General features: G+C 45.4%; 1 protein-coding gene across 1 annotated transcript in view; it reads left to right on the forward strand.

Moving 5' to 3' along the window:
* Positions 1–24,894, forward strand: part of LOC146854174 (aldo-keto reductase family 1 member B1-like) — a 280,183-nt gene that overhangs the window by 143,063 nt on the left and 112,226 nt on the right. Inside the window, exon 6 of the mRNA XM_085651946.1 lies at positions 5,044–5,150. Within this exon, the coding sequence (XP_085508072.1) occupies positions 5,044–5,150 (107 nt within the window). The remainder of the gene's footprint in view (positions 1–5,043; positions 5,151–24,894) is intronic.

The following is a 24,894-nucleotide window of genomic DNA, read 5'->3' on the forward strand; positions in this document are numbered from 1 at the left end:
CTAAACCAGGCACAAAGCCGCTGCCAACAGGAAGGCAGCAACGGTGACAGAAGGTGGTACTCCTGCGCCACAGGATGAGCCTGAGGAAATGGAGGCCACAGTCAACAGTGTGGAGACGGTGCAAGTCCGTGCTATATAAAACTCTGCAAAAAAATAAAATAAAAAGGAGTCGGGAGTGAGGACACAGCTCGGGAGGACCCGACACAACATCAACAGGGCGAGTAGAGACCAGGGACTGGGGGTACGGGGGTAGATGGGCACAATGGCACACATGCACAATGATGTGTAGTACACTCACAATGACCCTGGATCGTGTCCCTTATCCCCGTGGCACATTGCAGCACACACACATAGCAATAACAGCGCATGCACATTGACGACAATGTGGCACAATGTGCAACCCCGACACTGCAGAGCAGAGGACACAACTGGGTCTGCACACGTGCAGAAACAGGCCTACTATATCTGACAGAGCTGGAAACTGTGAAATGGTAATGTACGCGTACAACCTCACATCCGTCATGTAGTCCAAATGCATACTGTCCCGCATCTAAATCCTGCACCTCCAAAACAGTCACAATGTACATTGTCACACAGCCTGCATGTAAACGAGAACAATGTGCCAACATACATGTTACACAATGTCAACATGCATCTCCCCTTCACTTCGCAGAGGAACATACAACACCTCCAGCAGAACACAGAAGACCATACATCAGTGATGCCAGAGAGGAGCACCACACCTACGACACCGATGCCCTACAACAGCCCATGGACAACCCACGCAACCCACCACCAGGACCAGGGCAGCCAAGCTACTTAGAGGAGAACCCAGCTCCTGCAACAGACCACACAGCATGAAGCACCCACAAGCACGGCTGGCTCACAACACTTCACTGACTCACACATGGTACCCCAATGCCAGGTGTCCGAACGCCAAATGGAGGTGGCCGGACAGGTGCAGGTGTGGTCCAAACCCATGGAAGGGGAACTAGATCACATACGTGGGAGTCTATTACCCTTCAGGGACAACCTACACCCCACAAAGGAGACCCATACTGCCATAGAGTCACATTCAGATGCACATTCACAGTACAGGACCACACCCAGGGGCACGCTCATATCAGTCCCACACCCACGTTGGCTCTGCGTATGATGGCCCAGTCCACTCCCCCTACAAATTGCGTGGGTCACGACAAAGCTACATGTCCAAGGTCTAACCCTCTGCCTGCGGTGACATGTCTGCGTCCGCCGTACACAGCACAATGTAATGTCGTAGGCCCCAGGGCCCTCATGCATACAACAAGACCACAGGCGCACACGCAGATGTCATGTTGAACTGGCTACGGGCATGTGCGCCCGGTCCCTTTATTGGCAGGGCCACATGTACAGTGAAGCCTGTGCTGGATGTGTGTAGGGTGAGTATAAGCCAGCCCGCACAAAGTGCTTGATGCTGGCAACAACTTGAACAGTGGAGACCAGTGCAATGGAAACAGAAAACACCTACATAACAGAGTCAACTGCTGAGCAACATGGAGGGAGCCGGAGCAAGTACAGAGGTCACCCAACATACAAACAGAAGTGTCCGTGAGTTGCAGTGCACTGAAGGTTGGGGTACTACAGCTGTGTGCGCTCATGTGATGAAAATGACAAGGATTGTGTCCATTTAGGATATTCCTAATGCAGATGCAGTGGGGTGTGTTAGACCTGCATCAACTTCCTCATCAACGTCCCAGGTCTCCCACACTGTCTGAGGTGACAATGCTGCGCAACATCTGCACAGCACAAAACTCAGTAATGGTCCATGGGTTGCGGTGCACTCAGTCAGTGGCACCTGGAGTGCTGGGCAGGGGATCAGGCAGATGATGGCATCCACAGCAGGTCTGAGCCACTCCATTAGTCTGCCAGTACCACTGTTACAACTCTGTCAGATGGTGGTTGGTGTTGGCCCTGGCGATGGTGGCGTGTGCCTCCTGCGGTGATGCAACGTCCGGGCCGGTCAGGTCTCGATTTGATGTGTAAGCCCTGGTGGACCGCAGTTGAGGCCGGAGGCAGCGGACAGCGCAGGGCCACATGCACATGGCTTCGATGACCCCAAGACCACCGTCACAGAGGTCATCCAATATTCATTCAGACAGGGTCGCTGACTTGATCTGCACAGAGTTAGTGGCCCTGGAAACGCAGTGGCCGGCACAGGCACACCGCCACGGGATGGTGACTTGCAGTCCACTGAGGTAGGGCCACGCAGACTGAGCGGGTCCTCGTCGAAGATGAATGTGGCAGAGGGTTGCGGGTACAGTGGACAGTGTCCTCCAGGGCATGATGCTAAGGGCAGAAACTATCCAGAAGCAGCAAATGGAGGAGTGGAAAGCGACAGCCTTGTTGCCACCACCAATTCGGGATCAGCTGCACGAGGATGAAAACTACCCCCTAGTCCATAGACTCAGACGCCACCAATGTACGACCAGAGAGTGTCCATGAATGTCGGGGAACAGACTTAGTGGCACCGGGGCTGAGAGGGAATGCAGTCTGTGATGATGCCGGTACACTGATATGAACTCCGGCATTGCCAAATCAAGACTCTGTGACCCACTGGACCGCAGTGTAGGCCGGAGGCAGCGGTCAGCAGTGGGCTACAGCCACATGTCGTAGGCTCGCAATGCACAGTTAGTGACACCAGGGCATAGTGTTCAATCTCCTCCGTAACGATGATCCTTTTTTACTCCCAAATGCAACGCGTCATCCTCTTACGCTTCTCTTTGCGTGCAATGATATGTACTCTGCCTTTAAGTAATCGATGTTCAGTTCCAATTCTGTGACCTACTCGAGCGCAGCGTAGGCCGGGAGCAGTAGTCCGCGTGGGCCCACAGAATCTTGCGGTTGTGACCTGGTGGCACCACATCGAAGGGTGTATAGTGACATGCACTCAGTCATAATTATTGTGCTCGGCCATGGTGTAATCAAGACTCAGTTCCAAATGTGTGACCTACTTGTCTGCTGTGCATGCCGGTGGAGGACGTCAACGAGAAAGGAGTACTGCGGGCATGTGTTGCGGAGGCCGTGATGGTCTGAGTAGGCTACCAAGGTCGCAGGTCTCTGGCTTGGAGATTGCACCGGGTGTGCAGGGGCGGGCAGTACTGGTTCGTGACCAGCGTCCCGGAGTGCAGCAGGCACACAGGATCGCTGGCAACATCACTCATGGCATCGGCCTAATGGCAGGGTGAGAGGTGCCGCCCTGACAGAGACGTTGGGCATTCCAGAAGAGGACCCTGCCCAGAGTTACGTGCCTTTTATTCACACCCCTACGCTGGCCTGGCGTACGCCGGGCCATCCCACTCCATTCACGCGTACAGGGGGACGTAACAAGCCACATTTTCAAGGTCTTCCCCACTGGCTGGGGTGACATGGTTGCGTCCACTGTCCACTACACTCCAAACACCAGAGGTGTGTGCCGACATGGATATGTGTGTGGTCTGCATACTGGCCAACACATCCACGTCACACTTGACATTGTGTACAGTCTCATTCATCTGTCACTTGCCTCCTTCGCACATGCCTGTTCCCCTCCTCTTCCGACATTCTGCTATTGTGTGGCCGAGGTGCCATGCCATTGATGGCTAATGTACATGGCTGGCCAAGGTTCCCACAGTGAGTTGTGCTGTCGTGACTGGTGGGTGTGCATGTTATATGTGAGCTTGTGAAGTGTGCAGTTCCTGTGTTGTGTGTTGCATGATTGTGGAATTGAGGTGTGTGGTGTGTGCATTTGGTATTGGCCAACGAGCAGTCCATTTCTGTGGGTGACATCCTGGTGGCGCAGGTTGATGATGGACCGTCGGAGGGTGTAGGAATCATGCACACTGCCTGGGTGGTTGGCAGCGGCATTGGCGGCGATTTCCCCGTGGTCCACTATTGCCTGCACATTGGTGGGATACGTGCGCTTTCTGTTGCGCTTATTGTGTGCAGTGTTGCCAGGGGCCACTAGTAGGACATGTGTGCAGTCAATTGCCTACTGACACATGCGGGCAGCCAGCTGTGGCGTACACGCCTTGCTTGGTCTCTGGCTGTTCCTGCACAGTATGTGGGAAGTATAGATAGAGGGGTACCAAGCTAATGGTGTCATCCATGACCATTGTGAGGGACTTGGATTGGCCTGGCTGTGTGACTCATCCGTCTCAGGCGGATGTTGGTTGGAGGGTACCAGGGGCCAACACGTGCAGCACGGCCAGCAGCTTTGTCCGAGGTGGGATGTTGGTTGTCCGCTGTGTTGGTACAGTCAGCCTGTGGACAATGGTGGTCAGGATGCGGAGGAGGGTTGTCCCTTTGAGCATGTGGTGGGCAATGAAATTCTCAGGTGTTGGGTCTGTGGGGTTGGTGCATTTTCGTAGGGTCGCTGTCTTTGTCTGCGCTGCCTCTGTGGTGGTCCGGGGTGGTGGTGGCGGTGAGTGTTGTGGCCCTCTTGGGTGTCCGGCCCGCTTGTTCAGTGGCTCCATGGCATCTGTTGTTCTTCAGGTGTGGGTCTGGCCTGGGCTCTCTTTTGTGGTGCAGGCTGCCGTCCGACTTTACACCAGGTCGGAGCAGGTGTTAATTTCCTGCAGCTAACGTGCCTTATCGCATGTTTTGTGGTCTTTTGGCCAATCTGTCTGGTCTTTGAGAATGTTGCGGAGTGGTGTTGTTGCGGCTTTTGGCACGGGAACGCCTTATCTGCATCTCATTAGCTATAGTTGCCGGGGTCATCTGTGGCGATGTTTTTTGCAGCTGCTATTGCGTGTTAACTGGTGTTATTGGCTGTTAGCACCAGCTTGAGAATGGTGCAATAAATTTATCACCACTTTGGCTGCGATAAAGTGCTGTTGACTCGGCGATAGCTCCTTGAGAATATACCCCTAGATATGGAGTAGTGCATAATTAAATATGGGGTAATATAGATAGAAATGTCAAAAAAAGAAATGCAACCATTTGTTTATGTACACGCATTTGTTAAACCATTGCTTCCCAAGCACATTTGATAGCATCAGGGTTGACTTGATTTAACTTTACTTTCAGTTTGAGTGCCACCCATACCTAACTCAGGTCAAGCTTGTGGAGTACTGCCAGTCTAAAGGCATTCCTGTGACCGCCTACTCTCCCCTAAGCTCCCCTGACAGGTCATGGTGAGTGTCTATCATTTTTAATTATTATTGTTATTAAATGTTATAGTTTTAAAACTGATACTACAATCTAGGAGTTTCAATCAAATGATAAACGTTCTCAGTAATTCACTTTTTAGAAACAAATTAATGAGCCATGTGAAAGGAAAATATATCTCCAAGTCCACCTGAAGTCTATAACATTTCTATTACGCAAAAAGCAAGGAAAAGCACAATTTAAGCAGTTTTGCAGTTCAGTAAAACATGGTTTTGTCTCACCAAGCAACTGAGCATCTAATGTTAACCCCTTGCCTATTTTCCCATACTTGTTTACATTTTCTTCACATCTGTGATTAAAGCAGCATACATGTAACAAAAACGGAAGCTTTAGATAACAGTACTAACAAGTGCCAGAGTTTCTCAAGAGAAAAATTAAAAAGGACCTTGAAAAGAGATACAGCAAAGGAGATCTCAGATGCCATGCTAGCTGAATTAAGTATCCTCACTTGATAGTGCCAGGCATGGAAACAAGGGCAGGTATGTCAGAGGCAAGGAAACTCAAGTATGTTAATATAACCTAGGCATACAAAATTGGTGAAGGTTTTCCAACATGGTGGTTTAGCAAATGCATAATTAAATAATTATAAAACAAGTCCACATTCATTTAGCAAGGTGGCTCTGCAACTGAATGCTCTTCGCTGATATACATAGTAATCTGAACGGCACGTTAAACTCCTAGTAAGGTACACCGAGGCTTTCATTCTTTCAATGCTGTTAAATTGGGGACAATTCAATTCAGTATTATTGTTGCAAAGTCACTCTGTGTGCCCTGTGCACTCCCATGTTTTGCTAACTGGTAATAGGGGTAACTTACTTTGACTGTCCCTGTGCTTTGTCTAACTAGGCCCAGGGCCAGTGTTATGTTGAAGACGCAAGTGAAAACACACACATGCATTAGCGTACACAATATATTAGGGTACCCTTACAAGTCACGTATCATACCCTATAAGTCCCTAGTAGATAATAGGGCAGGGGGATTAAACCTAACTATAAGTCCGTAGGATATAATAGGGAATGGCAGTTTAGAGGCAACAGCCCTTTCTGCACTTGCATGTGTGCACTGCTGAGCGCCTGAAGTCATTTTAAAAGCAACCCTGCGTTGCAGCACTGCTTTTAAAAGTAGATTCACTGCAAACTCAATTTTGATGGTAGGGGCATTTAAAAAGTGATAGTCTACAATATTTTGGCATATTAGGTACCCCCAGGGTCTCCCCTAGGTGTCCCAGGTGTGGGGGGGTCATGTAAATATCAGGAGGACCCTTAGAAAAGATGTTGTATATGCCCTGGGGATAGAGAAATGACACATTTCACTTTCCTCATTGTAGTATAGTGCCTACCAAAATCGACTTTGGTACTTGGAGCACTGTGGAGTGTGGATCTACATTAGTTTCCTATATTCAGAAACCCCAAGGTCTGCCCTAGGCATCCCAGGTGTGGGGGTCATGTAACTATAAGCACTATAGGCAGCGATAAATACCTTATAAAAGATGTTTTTCATATGCTATGATGATGGAGGAATTGCTCATTGCAGTTTCCCCATTGTAGATGCCTAGCCCCATAGGATAACATGGCAGTAGTTTATGAATGCAGAAATATTGCTAATAATCAAATGAATTATCATTCAAGCAATTAGGAGAATGGTATTAATAAATCCAACAATATGCGATTGTTAAATGTATCTTAAAATATATTGAAAAGAAGTTTTAAGAATTTCTTGTCTGTAAGCCAAAATTCAGCCTTCCTGCAGCCCTACCTGATTGGTCAGAGTTAAAAGTATTAGCCAGGCTGCTTTGATGACGTGATAAGTGGCTTACCGGGGAGAGGGTATCTGGTCCAGAGGGCTCTGCATCAGAGCAGGGTGAGGGGTCCTAAAGCATGAAGCTTCAAAGGAGAAATAGGACAGGTAGAGAATGTCGGGTCCATCTACCTCCATCACCTCTGACCCAGTAAGATAGGAGGCTTAAGGCAGGAATATGCAGCTGTAAGAGGACGGAGAGCTATGGAAATTAGCCATGCTGAGTTGGTTTAGTTCGTTTTTCATGCTGTGCTGATATTTCAGCCATGCTCTGGGGTGTTCAACTGCACTTCATTGGAAATGAGTGCTCTCCTGCGTGACCTCAGAGAACACTGAACGAATATGTGAGAGGTGCAGAGCCACTCATATTTGCTGCTTGAAACTAAGAGAATAAGAAGGATTGCAAAGTTGGAAACTTGATTTACACCACCATGCCCTGCCATTCTGACTGACTGTGCCTGCTCCATTATTTGGACCTACAGTCCCGTGGATGTACTTAACTTCAAAAAGAATAAAGAGTTAACAAGAGATAATAAATAGATTCCCTGCAAGCTACAGGTTAGCTCACCTGGACCATCACCACCAAGAGTCCCTTGCCTGGTGTGCGTCCGGTGGATTTGTAAGGGTTTTGTCCAAGTGCATTGTGAGAATTGTGGTCCCAACCCTTCAAGGACCATCTTGGAGCTTCCAGACCCTTGAACTGTGTTTTGGACAATGTGGACCCTCAAGAGGAACTTCAGGAAGAAGTTCCAGAAGTTGAGCAACTTTGGAAAAAAGCTCCATAAAGTGACAACTCAATCACGAGAGCCAAGCCGGCCATCTTCAACTGCGACCTGGCTCGGATTCCAGGTTTGTCTCGCTGAAGAGCTCTGGAGGTCCAACTTCCAGAATTTGACTGGGAACTCCCTGAAAGTCAAGCCAGCGAACCCTCACCGAATCTGGGCTGGTGAAGAGCAGCTAGGACCCTCGGAAGAAAGAACTCCAGAAACGTTTCTAAGTCCAAAGGTGAAATTTTGACCAAGGCCTACCACGTGGGGAATCCGAGCAGGGCTCTATTGCGGTCACCTTGGAGCTTTGACCATGTCCTGGTCAATCGTGTCCACATGTCCCAGAGTGGCACTATAGGCTTTTTTAGCACAATGAAGTGGTAATTCATAAAAAACTCATATCTCCAGTTCCCTACATTGAATTTTTGTCATTTTGATATCATTTTAAAGATAAAAGTATTTCCTATTTTTATAAAGTGGTATTGGGTTTTTATTATGTGTTGCGTCTTTATTATCTACTGAATTGGTGTTTTAAATGCTTTACATTCTCTTCTCCTAAGTTAAGCCAGCCTGATTCCAGACAAGCTACCAAGGGTTGAGCATGGGAATAATTTATAGAGACCTACACTGAGCCCTAGACCATGTCAGTGACCTTATTGGCAGTAGTAGACGCATATTTGAATTTCCAAGGATTTAGCACTATATTGCACATGGAGACCCATAGCGGCTATTGGGACATCTGGTCGCGCTAGAACTGGGCTAAGTCATACTTTCATGCCGACCACGATGAAGCCCTGCGTGACTACCCCTCGTGATTTGCCTGAGTCTAAGTTTTTACCTTCTGACTTAGAAACTTTCCTGGAGCTTTTTCTGCCGGTTTCCCTCAAGGTTCTCCACCAGTCTGGATTCAGTGAGGGTTCGCCGGCCAGCCTTTTGATGAACTCCCAATCAAATTATGGAAGTCAAACCTCCATAGCTTACCAGCGGGTCGAACAAGGGATCCAAGCCAGCTCGCGGTAGAAGGTGGGTGGCTTGATTTTCGCGGTTGGAGCTGGTCAAGTCTTTTACCTTCGAACTTAGAAGCTTTTACAGATCTTTTTCTTCCTGGATCCCTTGATGCTCTTCACCAGGCCGGGTTCAATGAGGGTGCACCAGCTTGGCCTTGGACTAGCTCCTGGCCAAACTCTGAAAGTTGGACCTCCAATTTCTGGAACTCCTTTCTAAAGTTCCTATGAGAGTCCCAAAGTGTCCAAAACCTACTCCAAGGGACTGGAACCTCTAAGATGGTCTGTGAAAGCTTGGGATTTCAGTTACCACAATCCACTTGGACAAAACCCTCACAAATCCACTAGAGACCCTATAGGATGGGGATTAGTGGTGGTGATGGTCCAGGTGAGCTCTGTTAATCTGTAGCTTGCAGGGAGTCCTATCTTTATTACTCTTGAAGCAAGTTAGGTCCACAGGGCTGTAGTTCTAGATTGTGCAGCAGGCACAGTAAGTCAAGTGCAGGGCCTGGTTGGTGCAAATCAAACTTCCAGCATGGACTCTTCTAGTTCTCTTGCTTCAAGTAGCAGATCTGAGGGGCTCTGTCCCTCTCAGATACTCATTCAGTGTTCTATAGGGTCAAACAGGAGGGCAGTCCTGTCCAATGAGGTGGAGGGCAAAAACCCAGAGCATGACCATTTCCTCCATAGTGTGGCACAATGGTCTCCTAGAAAGCATTATTCCTCCAAAATTCAATGGGGCTGAAGTCTCATCAGAGAAGCAAGAGCTAGCTAAACCAACCCCCAGGATGGTTCTTTACAATAACTCCCTCCCTCATACAGCTGCAAATTTCTTCCTTGAGCCTGCCATCTGGCTGGGTTCAGAGTGTTGCTCTCTCTGCCTGTCCCTTGTATCTTCAAAGCTGAAGATTTATGACCCTTCTCCCAGCTCTGGCATTCATTTGGAGCAGGGTCGTCTTACAAGATATAGCCTTTTTTTCCTGGGTGCCATTTATCACTTCATTAAAACAGCCTGGCTGATCCAATTAACTCTGACCAATCAGGGTAGACTACTGGGAGGCTGAATTTCGGCTTACAGATAAGAAAGTCTTATAACTTCTTTTCTGTACATCGTAGGATTAATCCAACAACATTTATGGATTTATGAATACCATTTTCCTAAGTCCTTGAATGATGCATTTGTTGTCCCTTGTGCTAGTTATTGATTTATAAGCTATTGTAATGTTAACCTATATGGCTGGGGGTCTACAATAGGGAAAATGAAATGTCCAATTCCTCCAGCACCAGGGCCTATACACTTGCTTTTATAAGGACCCCGCTGATAACTACATGAACACCTAGCCCTGGCACACATAGGGGAGGTTTAGGGGTCCTTATTAAACCAGAACAATGTAGATCTTCACTCCACAGTGCTCCTAGCACAAAAGTCGATTTGGGAACAATTGTACTACTATGAGGGAAGTGAAATGTGCAATATCTCCATCCCCAAGGGATATAAACCCTGTTTTATAAGGATCCTCCTTATAAATACCTGACCCCCACCCCTGCTACACCTAGAGTAGACCCTGGGGTACCTAGTATGCTAAAATATTGCAGTTTATCCATTTTTAAGATCCCCACACACCAAAGTCGATTTTGGGCACAATTTACATTTAAAAGCTGTCCTACAACACAGGGTGGCATTTAAAATGACCTCAGGCCTCGGCAGTGCACACATACAAGTGCAGAAAGGGCTGCTGGCCTCTAAACTGCCATGCCCTATTCTATACTAGGGACTTAAAGGTAGTTTGAATTATGCCCTGCCATATTATGTACTATTGACCAATAGGATAGGTTAGGCTAATCGTAGGGGTACCCTAGCTCATAGTGTACCCTAGTGTATGTAGGTGTTTTCACTCTATTTTATGTGTGTTTTCAGCATAGCAATCGCCCTGGGCCTGGTTAGGCATAGTCCAGGGATATGTCGGAGTCTGTTACCATCAGTACCAGTCAGTAAAACAAAAATAGTATAATCTTGAAAGTTGAAAGTAAAAATATCTCTTGAATCCAATGTTTAGCATATTCTTTTCTAGTATACGGGACGGGAATACCTCTACTCTCTTGGGATTTACAAATATTCACATGCTTTTCACATGTCACCTGAGGTTTATCCTGCTGGAGGAACTATATTGACTCCTACTCAAAGTGAGACAGCTCTGCTTTCAATGTCTGTTATCCTTGGTTCTGTGGGTCTTGAACAACGTTGAAACCTCCCAGTGGATTTAAAACCTTTACATTTGTAGTTTTATTGGACGTCAATTATGATGGAAACATTAATGAGGACGGGCTGCTACCATTCCTCCAGCTACCAAAGGGCCAGAAGAGTTGAAACAGTGCAGGATCCCAGCATGCATTTACCCACCACTCCTTAGAGAGAAGAGGGTTGCATGGTCAGCTACACGCTGGGATTAAATTACAGCATACACTGAGGTGCTGAAGGTTGTGTGTTGAGGGGGTTAGTCACAGCTTACAAATCCTTCCACTCAATCCAGAAATGGCTAAAAAGGTTCCCTTGACACCCACCCCAATCTCTGCTGAACATCTTTATATTGTCCAAAACTAGACGGCTAGTGATTTGAAACTACTGTGATGGAGGAAGAAGCATTTCATGAAGAGTGTGATGTGGACTCAAGATATTTTTTGGTGAAATGAAAAAGTAAGAAGGAAAAAAGACACATCCTAGATCTCATGTCTATCGAGTTCATACAAGCAGAGAGAAATTATCACCTTACAGTTCTTTGGCCCTTCCTCGATCAAACGGATTGCCTGTTTAGGGTTGTTGTAGAGGAGGCATGTATTTCCCTCCTGCTGAGGAGAAGTTTGTAGTATCCTGCTTATGTATTTACCCTGTTGCTTTCTCCCTAGCTGCTCAGCCAGTGTGAATTTGCTGCATGTAATGTTGGTGTGGTGTTGGTGTGGTGATGATGAATGGTGTGGTTTGGATGCCTGTGAGGTGAGGTGTGACAGTTGGAGGCAGGCTGGTCCTGGTAGGGCTGCTATACATGACCATATCAACTTGTAACTTAGACTGAATAAACATACCTAAACTACATCTCGGCTACTGGACATCATTATTACATTTTGGCAACGATCTGGAGACAAATTCATGTTCTAAAAGTGGTTTTCATGAAGCTGGCCCTCAAAAGAAAATTTTAAAGCTTAAGGAACTTACAGAAACTGCGCTTGAGCTGCAATTTGAAGTAACTATTCAAGGACCTATTTGGAAGAAACTGCTAAGGAGCCTGAAATAAACAACATAACACCTGGCATTCCCACCAGTGTCCAATACACCAGACGGCCCCAGCCAGGGCGTGGTTCTGTTATCTACTTGGTTTGATTTCCATGTAAGTGGAGACAACCTCCAGTGCATCGGATTGGTCCGCGTTTGTGTGAAGGATAGGGGCAACGTATTTAGGAAACCTGTCAAGGCAGACAAGGAAAAGTTTGGTTGTGGCGAGTTTTGTCAGCTCCTCAACAATGTCATGTACTGGCAGTGTATGTTTTACTGAAACTGGTTGTGTTGTGGATTTTCGGAAGTCGTGGTGACATGGTATGGACATCTTGTACTGTGGTGGCAGACTTATCAACTGTACTGTGGAGCCTACGCTAGGAAGTCTTATTAACGGCACTGCGGAGCTCATGCAGTGTGGCCATGCAACTGACTCACCGTTGAAGTTTCAACATGAGCGAGAGCTGTGTGATCAGGAGGGTACAAGTCCCAGCATCTAACTTGTTTCCATTCCAACTGCTTTATGGAAAAAGGTCCTTATCTCTGAAGGACTCTATCCTGCATGGGTGTTCGTGACTCAGTGAGGTCACTGTTTAGGCATTGCGACTGGGAAAGTCAGGAAGTTAAAAGACTGGTGCACTGACTGACATCACTATTCTGCATGCACCTGCATGCGGTGACTGATATTTTGCCGAAAGGGGAAGTCTGCAGGATTATGAAGACCGTCTGGCTCTTCGGAAGTGTGTGTGCGCACTACCTCGGTGTGCACTTAGACGATCACATTGAGGTAGAAGGGAAATGAAAGGCTACACTTCACTTCACCATATGCTATCTAATGTTGGCCTTCGTTTACTTGATGTCACGCAGGTCGCACTGGCCAATTGGACAGTGAGACACATCAAAGGGGGTCTAGTCTTTCTGAGAAGTAATTTGGGACAAGGTTGTAACAAGTGCCTTTCAGTTTCCAGTCAGTCAGCCTGTGAGGTCTTGAGGGTCCGTGAAAACATGCGTACTCAGCAGGAGCTAATCGAACACAAACTGGTACATGTTATTCTACACCAGTCTCCCGTAGTGCCTGTATTGGTAACGGCTCTAGGAGCTTATAGGTTCTGGCAGTTATATCCAATCTTCTTGCGGCAGTCTGAGGCACTGAAATTTTAAGTATGTTCATCGTGGTTTTATATCGAGTGAGATATCGCTCACTGGTGCCTTTGAATGGTTTATCTGGTTATTGTTTCTTGGAAACTATCACTGTAACTGGGTTTTTTGCCATGATGAATCAATTGCTATGCATGATTGTTCCTTTCTCATTACCTTATGTTTTGTGCCTGCGCAGTTTCACATTATATGTGGATCCATTGAAGTTGTAACATGAATCAACCTTTGTCTGTTTTGATATGCCTGATGCATCTTTTCTGCCTAAAGGTCGCTTGCAACTGCATACATTCTGCATTTGTGGTGTATTTTACATTATTGCTGGCTTATAGGGTGTACTCACCTTTGTTGTTGATCTGTGGCGTTTCCTGTGGTGTGGACGATTGTATTTACATGTTACGCAACACTTGTTTACATTTTGCCACATACATATATATTGCTTCATGTTTGCATTTTACGCTATTGAGTTATGCTGACATTTTATATTACATACTACACTACATTGTTACATTGAAGTTTACATATCCCTTACACGTGGGATTGTGATATGGGTGGGATTTGCCCATTTTCAAAGTGTGTTTGTGTACCCTTAAATGAAGGACGACTTAGTGGGTGGTAGTCACCCATTGGTATGTTAGTCGTTACATGGCCTAACAAGAGGGGTGGAAATGGGTGAAAGGCCCATTTCTACAATTTACACTACAGACCCTTACATGAGGGGTGTTCAAATGGGTACCAGTCCCATTTAGACAGTTCAAGTTTCATACCCTTACATGAGGGATGATTGGACGGTGTGTAAGTCACCCTGTGCTACACGTTTTGTTTGCTGCCCTTTAGTGAGGAGTGGCTGTATGGGTTTTATTAACCCATTTTCACACTTTTTTTTATCTTCCTTACGCTAAGAATGTGGGTTGGGTGTGAGTGTCACCTGGTGCTACAGGGTACTCCACTCACCCTGGTTTGGGGGACATTTGGTCGGGTTTACTACACCCATTACTTTTATGTCATGCATGTGTGTGTCTGTAATTTTTACGGCTAGTTAATGTTGCGCTTTGTTGTGCCTTCTCTCATGCCTGTCTGGCCAGTGGGTGTGGGTGGTCGTAGTCATAGGTGCGATTGTGTCATTTATCTAACATGTTGTTTCTTCTGCCATTTTTTATGCCATAGAGGGGGAGGATGTGTGACATATTATCCTGTAGATTTCTCTATACATCTTCTCAATTTTCATCCTGTAAATTTATCTATGCACTTTCTCACTTTTTCTCACTTTTCTTTTGTATATTTACCTATGCATCTTCTTAAAATAGTTTTCAATACTATATTGTTGCTCTTTCTTTAACTATCTTTCTTCTTTACTTTTCTCAATGTTTTATTATAGTTCTTCTTGCATATACTTTATTCTGTTTTGCAGTTTCATTTTTGTGTTATACAAAGGGGGAGTAGATGTAGTATCCTGCTCATGTATTTACCCTGTTGCTTTCTCCCTAGCTGCTCAGCCAGTGTGAATGTGCTGCGTGGAGTGTTGGTGTGGTGATGATGAATGGAATGTTTGGGTTCCTATGAGGTGAGGTGGGCAGTTGGAGTATGAGCTGAGCAGCAGGTGGGACTGCTCTACATGACCTTATCAACTTGTAACTAAGTCTGAATAAACCTACTTAAACTACATCTTGGCTACTGGACATCATTATTACAAAGTCCTCTTCCATTCCTTCATTGTAACTTATTAATGCAGACCACAGAATTGTCTATTCAGGAGCTTTAAACAAGCAGCCATTATGCAGACAGCCACAGTAAATGGTCTTAAAGAGTTCAGAGAGAAGTGGCAGAGAAACAACAGGTGGAAACTGGCGTTATTCAACTATCTATACTATTTTGTCTCCGAGTGTCCCTCCCACGGACTGTACAGAAGAAACCCTTAGGAATGATATATGTCTGAAGATTACCCCAGGTATGGCAGAGAACAACCAATAGGAATGAACATTTTACAACCAGCCATGCTATTTGATCTGAGGAATCTTCCCAGGAATGGTAGAGGAGGATCCCAAGGAATAATCAGGCACCACAGATACATAGGTCACTAGCAGTGTCTAAGAGTGGCGATACTCATAGATTAAGGAACCAAAAGAGAGGGTATTAGTAAGGGAGTCTGTTTAAGTTACAGAACAAGAGAGGTAGGAGCATAGGCATGGCACAAGGACAGGTAAAAAAAGGGGATGAATAGGGCAGAGGTTCTGTTCTTAACATTGAGCTCTCTGCCCATATCCTGTAAGCCATTGGAGACCATTGGGTGTGCAACAAAAGCAAAGGAATAAAAGCCACCTACCTACTTTACTTCAACCACTTGCAGCAAAAAAGTTTTAAAACACAATGCACAATCAATGCAAAATTAAACCTGCAACAGTTACCCTCCGTTTGACAAATCTTTCTCTTTGATTAGGGCCTACATGGGATGGGAAGACAGCAGAGGTACAATTAGGCAAGAGTTAGCCAAGACATTCTTCTCATCCTCCTTTACTCAACACTCAAATGAATGTTCAACAGAAGAGGGAAAATTTATGGCTGACCAGTCCAAGGAGGAAAAAGACAGGCACATTATTGGTCATGTGACCCAAGAGGAGTCTCTAAAGCATGGGCTGTGCAACAAAATCAACAAAAAATCACTGTTCAATAAAATGGTGCACAAACCAAATAAAACCGAGTTCAACCCAATCTTTTCCTCGATTCCGTCTTTCTGCAAGAAGGGAGTATGAGATTCGAACAGGCCAATAGCCAGAAAAATATTTCTAGGGGTATATGGCCCTCAGCTATGACCAAACATTAAATCTGTGCTCTATAGGTTTATTCTTTCCCAAATACTGATTGTACTACTAGATATCGACTCCCCGGAAAATCATTGGTACAAGAATATCAAGAACACAATATTGAAAGGTAAGTGCACACAGGATGGTATTGATTTATTATTCTTAACTTCTCATCTGCATACCTTGTAACTATATATATGTTGCATATATACATAAATGTGGAATAGGGTATAGAAAATCTATACTTACTTGTTGAGATTTTGGATTCAATATTCTGTCCTCGATATTCTGTGCCATCAATATTCTGCTTTCAATATTCAGGGTGCACACCGTGTGATTCTATGTGAAGGAGTAGGTGGATTTTCTAAGGTACAAATTCAAGCACAATCAATCAGCTTTCCACAATCCAACTTTAAATCTATCAATTAAATGGGATTTAAAGTAGAGGGTTGTACATTTCTAAAATAAGTAGGCTGACTTGTAACTTTGTGCAATTTCTACAATTTTTAAGGTTTGTGAAATGCAAAGCTTATGAAGTTTTGTGTTTTTTTAAAAGAAGCTGCTCCAGCTAAGAGTCTTCCCTGAGGTGTTGGATGTCCAGCCTCCACTCTCAAAATGTTTGTCTGGAGAATGTCCTACGTGGGGCATTCAGCATCTGGGAAACATCACACCTGGAAGGACTGAAGGGATAAACCTTACCTCATGAAAATATATGATACTTTATCTGCTCTGTAAAGTGTGGAGTTTCCTAATTCTACCCAACTTCATGAGTGATGATGAATTTAAGTCACTACAAATATAAAAATAACTTTACAGAGAGCTGCAAGCATACCCATCAAGAATCTTTCCTGAATTTAGTGGTAAACAATGTGATTTAAAAGTTTTAGGGGTGTTAAAATGGTGAAAACGAAATAGAATTTAAATGTCATTTGACAGGGGAGGATGGGAATGTCCTCAATGAATTAGGCTATGACAAAAGATGAATAGTTCAATTACATTTGATCAAAAGCACCTGTCACAGCCAAATGGACATGAAGCAGGATCCGACATTGGCATACACCCTTCATTGTTACAGGCAGGTTGTGTGAAATATCTTGTACCAAAGGAGACCTTCATTAGACATTGATCAGCAAGATGGATAGGCATTGGAAAGGATAGGTGATTGTGCGAGCTCTGATGTTTCTGATGTTTCCATTTGAGGTTACTTGCCTGGCTGAGGAAACTAGTTCCATACCCAGTTAGAAGAGCCATGGATGAGCAGACAGCAGCTCTGCTTATAAGGGTTTCCGTCGTGGTTTCACAAATCGCATTTAGAGTCTTGCTCTGTATATCCTCTCGCTTTCATTCTGCTTGCATGATACTACTCATTTGGATGCCACAGAGTCCTCCACTTCTGGAATTATGGACGTTCTCCACTCATTCATGCAGCATCCTCAAGGTGGCACTCTCTATGTGGTGCTTGAATGAACATGAACTTTTGACGAATGCAGAAAGCATGAAAGACTGCCATGTACACTTGAAATGGAAAATATTGACTTGCGGAGGGATTGTTTGGCATTACTACTGGTGCAGATAAAAGTCAAGTTTCACATTATGATACAGTTAAGAGACTGACATATTTAAAAGTATACTAGAAAGCCAAATCACCTGCATGTTAGAACTTGGACTTCTCAGCACGTAGGATGTGCTTTACAGCAAGTATACCATAAATGTACACATGGCGGATAAGCATTAAAAGGGAAGGTGTCTTCTAACCAAGAGCATAGAGTAACAAATAACAAGAAGGTGCCTTTGTTAAGCATTTTCCAAAACTCAATGTGTATTATTTAACAATGGTTAGATCTCATTAGGACTTTGGACCGCTAAGCAAGGTGATCTATGGATCTTACACTAAGATTCCTTTTAGGAAATAAAGCACAAAATTGTGCATTGAAATCCCTTTGGGCCAGATGTATTGGTCAAAACATGTCAAGCTGTAAATTCCACCTAAAATCCCCAATCACCTTTTCTCCACATGCATCTATCTCTTAATTTACTCCTTTAGCCTGTCTCTTGCATTCTCTATTCTCTTCCCACCTGGTAACCTCTGTCCCCACTGCCTCTCTCAACCTTTTAACCACTACCTGTTTCTGTTTACTGATGCATCTATCTTCCCATCTATCTCTCCTGCTTTTTCTATTTACTCTTCTTTCTTTATCTCAATCTTCTCTCCTTTCCTAGAATTTCTTCTCTCTAGCTTCTCTGTACCTCTCAACATTGCACAGCAAAACAAAAGTGAAAACAAACCTCGCTAAAAACAATTGCAGGGATCAGGGAAATGCCCTGCCATACAGTGTTTATACACTTGATTGACTGCTATCACCTGTAAAAGGAAAGGCTCACTGAAGGCCCTAAAATGCAAAGAAACATCAAGATTTTGCCAAGCAAATTCACCCATTCTGGAGATGTTGGTAGCTGTTGTATTTAGTCCAGGGCTCGTTTGCACCCATGAAAATCTGCCAAGCCAAGACAATTCTTAAACACTACTTGGGGAAATCTAGGGTGGTGTAGTTTGCATGGATCAAAATATATTTTCTTGCCAGAATACCCTGCAAACACCAAAAATTACCTAAATCATAGATTTTCCCCACCCAGGTGCTTGAGCAGGTGTCTCTGTGTGTATTCCCCCTAGTGCTATTTACATAGCCAGGTTGTCAGCTTCTTGTAGAACTCCAGAAGCGAGGCGGGGACCTTAATGTTTTGTGGAATTTTGTTTCATGGTATAGGTGCGATGTAGAAGAATGAGCACACTCCTGATCTGTTTTTCTTAATGCGGGGTGAGTGTGTGTGTAAGTGAGAGAAAGGCAGAGGGTAGGTGTCCGGCAGGTTAGTGAAAGTGTATGTGTTTGTTTGGGTATGCTGGTGCAGTGTTGTGTAGCACATTATAGGTGTGTGTGAGGAGTTTGAATTGGCTGTGTTTGTGGAGCTCTATAAGGGGAGGGTAGAAGGGAATGCGGTGTCTTGAGGTGGCATTTTGAATGGCCTCGAGCCTGTGCAGAAGATGCAGGGATATTCCAGCATAGAGTGCTTTGCCATAGTCGAGTCTGCTCATGATGAGGGCTTGTGTGACAGTTCGACTTCTCATCGTGTTGAACCCGCAAGGATATCTAGATATTAAACTGTTTCTGAAAGATAGATATTCTGTTATTGCAGCCCTTTCTGATGTTGCAGTCTTTAATGGGACATTTTAGATTCATGCTACTGCTAGTTTGAGTATTTGCAGCCCTCTGCAGCAGGAACATTGACCTAACAAACTAATTGGGTCATGCAAACAAAATAAAGATCTCTAGAGCAGATACATTATGTCACCGAGCTGCATTTCACAACTGGACAGTGTAGGCTGGGACAATGTTAGACAATGTAAGTCATACCTGAAGGTTGCCCCAGCACAATAAGGTAATCAAAGCACCATGCAATATTGAAATCTGAAGTTCCTGATTGGACATTGCTTCTGAATATTTAGTAGGGTTAGATAGTGGCAACCACGTATGAATCAGGAACAGGAAAGGTCGTGAAAGTTGATGGCTTAAGGAGGAGATGACTTAATGTCCTATACAATTGTGCAATCTTTTCAACCAGCAAATTCTTGTTTGGCGTACCATATGTGAAAGGTATAAAGGTAGTTCAGCTGATGCCCACTGAAATTTTGGCCTCTCAGCTGTGATTGTGAACTAGTGTTGGCTCCACCTTTACCATCAGCTCTTCACACACAACATTGTGGCATCCCACAGCGGTATATCATATCTCCTCTATTATTCAACATCTACCTAGTCCCCACACCATTCATGATTAAATCATTCAACCTCACGTGGTACAACTATACAGATGACACCCAAATAATGTTCATAGTCTATGGTCTGGAAGAACTCTCCAATGTAAATCTTGATATTTTCTGTCCAGTTATAAACACATCGATGATGAATAACCAACTAAAGCTATATACGGAAAACACAGAGAATATGACCTTTGGTCAGTGGCTAAAATACCAGCCTACCCCGATATGGCCTAAGGATCATGAGGCCCCTCCAACAAAATCAATAAAAGTCAGAAACCTAGGTGCAAACATGGATTCAGACCTATATTTGATATCACATGTTAATAACATCAACCAGATTGCCTTCTACACAATAAAAACACTCTGTTGCAGCATCCCATACCTTGGATACCAACGGAAGCTGCAAGTTATCATCACACTTGTAACCTCCAAGCTAGATTATGCCAAAGGTCGATACCTCGGTGCACCCATGTTCAAAATGCTGCTGCAAGACTTCTCTTTGCCTTCACTCAAGAGACCACATGACTTCAGTCATGCGATCCCTTCACTGCCAAAAACAAGAAGAGAAATGTTTGAGTGTCTTTTCATTGTCGACTGAGCCTCCAAGGAAAACGATTGATATACCTCCAAGCTAAATTCAAGCAATACAAACGAAACAGGGCACTACACTCCAGTCTTGCCCAACTTATCCTTATACCACCTTAACACAAGAAACCCATAGGAACCCCAATCCACATTTCCAAGCTCTGGAACTCACCACCAGCCAGCATTCAAAGCATCCAGGAGCATATGCACTTCATAAGACACTTGAAAATACGGCTATTTTCCGGACAACTACATCCCTACACATTCTGGCAACTGAACCTGGAAAGACAGTCAAACCCTCAAACTCAATCTTAAACTTACATTCCACGGATTGGAAACAACCAACCAGCAATCTACTTTCCATGTTATGTTATGTTGATTTGCTTAGTGCACTAACCACCTAAGAGGGTATCCAGCCGCTTAGGAAGGTGTGTAAGTCTATGCTCCGCAAGGTGCTTTATCAAAGAGCTCGGTTTTCAATGTCTTGTAGAACTCAAGAACTCTGATGTGTTGAGAGTAGGGGTGGGCAGAATTTGCGTAGTCGCGCTATGCAAAGCTCTGCGAAACGGTAGAAAATCTCCGCGAGCACGCAGAAATTCCGCGAACACGTGGAATTGCTTGTTCCGCCCGTTTGCGATGCTTTTTTCCTGTTCGCGAACGCTGTGTGTGTGCTCTGGGGGAAATATCTTGCGAACACGCATTTTGAAAGCGCGAACAAGCAAAAAATTCCGTGAAGCCGTGGATCGCAGAATTTTTGGCAATTCCGCATTCTCCGCGGAACATGAAATTACCCAAAATTCCACGAGCGGAACGGAATTTACCGCCCAGGCCTAGTTGAGAGAGGTTGTTCCATATCTTGGGTAGGATGTTGGAGGATTAGCGACCTCCAGTTTTGCTTTTGTGGATGCGGCGAAGGTGTGGATGAATGAGAGTGAAGCAGATCGTAGGTGTCGTTCGGCTGTTCAGGTATTCTAGTCCTGTGCTGTGTAGGGAATTGTATGTGTGCATGCGAAGTTTCAAGTGGCAGTGCTTGTGAATGGGGAGCCAGCAAATCAATCAATCAATCAAGTCATATTTGTATAGCACACCTAATCACCCCAGGGGTATCCAAGAGCTGTGCTGCAGGTATCAGTCAAAGAGATAGGTCTTGAGCGCATTCCTGGAGTGGTTTAGTGATGGAGAAGTTGGGAGGTGGATGGTGTTCCAGACTTGGGCAGCGAGGTGGGAGAAGGCACATGATCCAGCATGGTTGAGGCAGATATAGGGCCAGACTGGCCATAGTGGGCACCGGGCATTTCCCCGGTGGGCCACTAGGGTGGGGGCCGTTTTTGTTACAGGACCGTTTTTGTAGCATAGCTGCAAAATCGTCCCCTGTAACAAAATCACCCGAAACCGGCCCTGGCAAACAGTTCGGCTGCACCCAGGGGTGCCCAGTCCAGCCCTGGGCAGATACGTGTTGTCTGAGCGAGGGCAAGGTGTGTGGAGTCGAGATTTCTGTAGGGTTGGTGGAAGATCAGGCAGTGGTGCATGTAGTCTGGTTCTTGGTTGTGGAGGGTTTTGTATGTGTGGTTCAGGAGCTTGAGCTGGCATCTCTTCTAAATCGGGAGCCAATGGAGGTCTTTCAGGTGCATGGTGATGTGTGTCCTCTTGGGTAGGTTGAGGATCAGTCTGGCTGCTGCGTTCTGGATTGCCTGAAGTCTTTGTAGGACCTCTGAGGAGGTACCGGAATGGACCGGGTTTCCGTAGTCGAGCCGGCTGGTGATGAGGGCCCGTGTCACTGTTTTTCTTGTGCTGATGGGAAGCCAACGAAAGATTTTGTGGAGCATGTGGACCGTGTGGAAGCAGGCTGAGGTGACGGCTTTGACCGGTATTTTCATGGAGAGTTCTCTTTCCAGTATGATGCTGAACTTGTGGGCATAGTCTTTCAGCGTGGGGGTGGGTCCAAGCTTCTCTGGCCACCAGGAGTCATTCCAAAGGGCGGTGTGTCTGCCGAAGACCAGGACTTCCGTTTTGTCCGTGCTGAGTTTCAGGTCGTTGTCTTTCATCCATGCTGTAACGTTCTTCATGAAGTTGTGAAAGTAAGTCTTTGTCAAGGTGGGGTTCGTTGTGAGTGAAAGGATGAGCTGAGTGTCGTCAGCATAGGAGATGATGTTGATGTTGTGCTTAAGAACAATGTTTGCAAGAGGGGTCATGTATATATTGAAGAGGGTAGGGATGAGGGATGAACTTTAGGGTGCTCCACAGATTGTGTGCTTGGGTTGCGAGGTGAATGGAGGGAGGTGGACTCTCTGTGGGCACCCTATGAGGAAGGAAACTATCCATTCGAGCGCATCGTCTGTGATTCCAATCTGGCATAGTCAATTGATGAGTGTGTGGAGTAGAGAGTGTTGAAGGCTGTGAAGGGATCCAGGAGGATGAGGGCCGCTGATTCTCCTCTGTCAAGTAGGACTCAGATGTCATCCGTTGCTGCGATCAGGGCTGTCTCTGTGCTGTGGTTGGCTCTGAAAATTGATGAGGATGGGTCCAGCAGCTTGTTTCTTTGTTGATGGCCTTCCTGAGGAATTTGGTGAGGAATGGGAGGAGAGAGATGGGCCGGTTGTTCTAGAGCTCTCTGGGGTCTGATGAAGATTTCTTGAGGAAGGGTCTAACCTTTGTGTACTTCCATGCATCAGGAAAGGCAGCTGTAGTTATGGAGGCTTTAAGGATGGTGATAAAGCTTCCTGAGGTTCAGTGTGATGTGGGTTTGAGTCTTGCAGCAGTGTTTTGGATGACCTGGAGTCTGTGTAGGAGTTGTTTGGAGACCCCGGCATAGAGAGTGCTGCCGTATTCTAGCCTGCTGGTGATAACTGCTTGTGTTCTAAGGCAACCATTTGAAGATTTTTCGCAGGATGCATAGGATGTTGGAGCAGGAGGTGCACACTGCCTTGACTTGAGCTGTCATGTTCAGCATGTCGTCTAGGATCCCTAGATTTCGTACTTGGCTTGTGGGTGTTGGTCTTGGTCTTACCTCTGACAGCTGCAAGGTGGAGTACCATGAAGAGGTCTTGCTGCTGAAGACCAGTACTTCCATATTTTTGGAGTTGAGCTTCAGGTAGGTTTGCATCCAGTCTGGTACCAAGATCATGCAGTTGGTTAAGTTGATTTTGGTGGTGGTTATCTTGCCATCAGGGAGAGCATGAGGTGGTTGTCATTGGCATAGGAGATGATGATGAGGTCTTGTGATCGGATGATGTTGGCGAGGAGTGTCATGTATATGTTATAAAGGGTGGGGATGAGGGACAATCCCTTTGGGACTCGGTATATCAGTTTCTTGGTCTCTGATTTGAAGGGTGGCAGCCTGACCCTATGGGTTCTTACTGTGAGGAAGAAACACAATCATTTTAGAGCGGATCCTTGTATAGAGATCTTGTGGAGCCTTCTGTTGAGGGTGTAGAGGGAGACAGATTTGATGACCGTGGAGAAGTCAAGCGGGATGGAGGCTTCTGTTTTTCTAGGTCCAGGATGATTTGAAAGTCATCTGTGTCCCAGATGAGTGCTGTTTTGGTGCTATAGTTCTTTCTGAATCCTGACTGAGTGTTGTTTAGAAGCTGGTAAAGTTCGAGGTAGGTTGTGGGTTGCTTGTTGATGGCCTTTTCAATCACTTTGGAAGGATAAGGGAGCAGGGAGATGGGTCGGAAGTTGCTTAGTTGATTTGGGTCAGCTGTGGGCTTCTTGAGCAGGGCGTTCATTTCTGCAAGTTTCAATTAATCTGGGAAAGTGATGAGGTGATGGAGGTGTTAATGATGTGGGTAAGAGTGGTGCTGATTGGTGATGTTCCCAGGTTATAGAAGCGGTGGGGGCATGGGTCTGTTGGGCCCTTGAGTGAGTGGTCCGCATGATTGAAGCTGTATAGTTTCTCATAAATGTTGTCTGTCCAGTCAGGTGGCTGTCTTGGTTGGTGTTGGATAGGCTAGTGATGAGTTCTCTGGGGTTGGGTTGGTGTGCGAGGTTGCTGTAGATCTATGTGATTTTGATGTGGAAGAAGTTGGCTAGATTGTCACAAACTTGGGATGCAGCAATGTTGTTGACACATCTGAGGACTAGGCGAAACCCTTAACAATCGAGAAGATCTCCTTGCAGCTGTTGGAACTTCCTTCAATGTGGTCCACTAGTGTCTTTCTCATGGTGTCTCTTATTTGTGATGGATCAGGATCCAGTCCAGCGCATCTGTCAAAAACCAGGAACTGTGAAATACTTTCGGCACTCATGAAAGAGTTTAATTGAACCTTTGGGATTGGATTCAAGTTTTATCTTTGGTTACCCATTTCTTGTTGCATCTTTGGGGTATGGGGCATATTGGCATTCATATTTGGCATTTGAACATCATTTTGCATCTGATTTAGGTTTAATCTACATTCTCGTTTCCATTGCCGCCATGTTACAAATATGATAAGCAGTAGTTTTCTTCAACATGTTTATGTCCATCTCTGCATTCCAATCAACAACCATTCTTTTGCCTTGTGGTCCAAAAGTTCCTATA

The sequence above is a fragment of the Triturus cristatus genome, chromosome 4_1, assembly GCF_964204655.1.
Source record: "Triturus cristatus chromosome 4_1, aTriCri1.1, whole genome shotgun sequence".
Taxonomy (NCBI): Eukaryota; Metazoa; Chordata; class Amphibia; order Caudata; family Salamandridae; genus Triturus; species Triturus cristatus.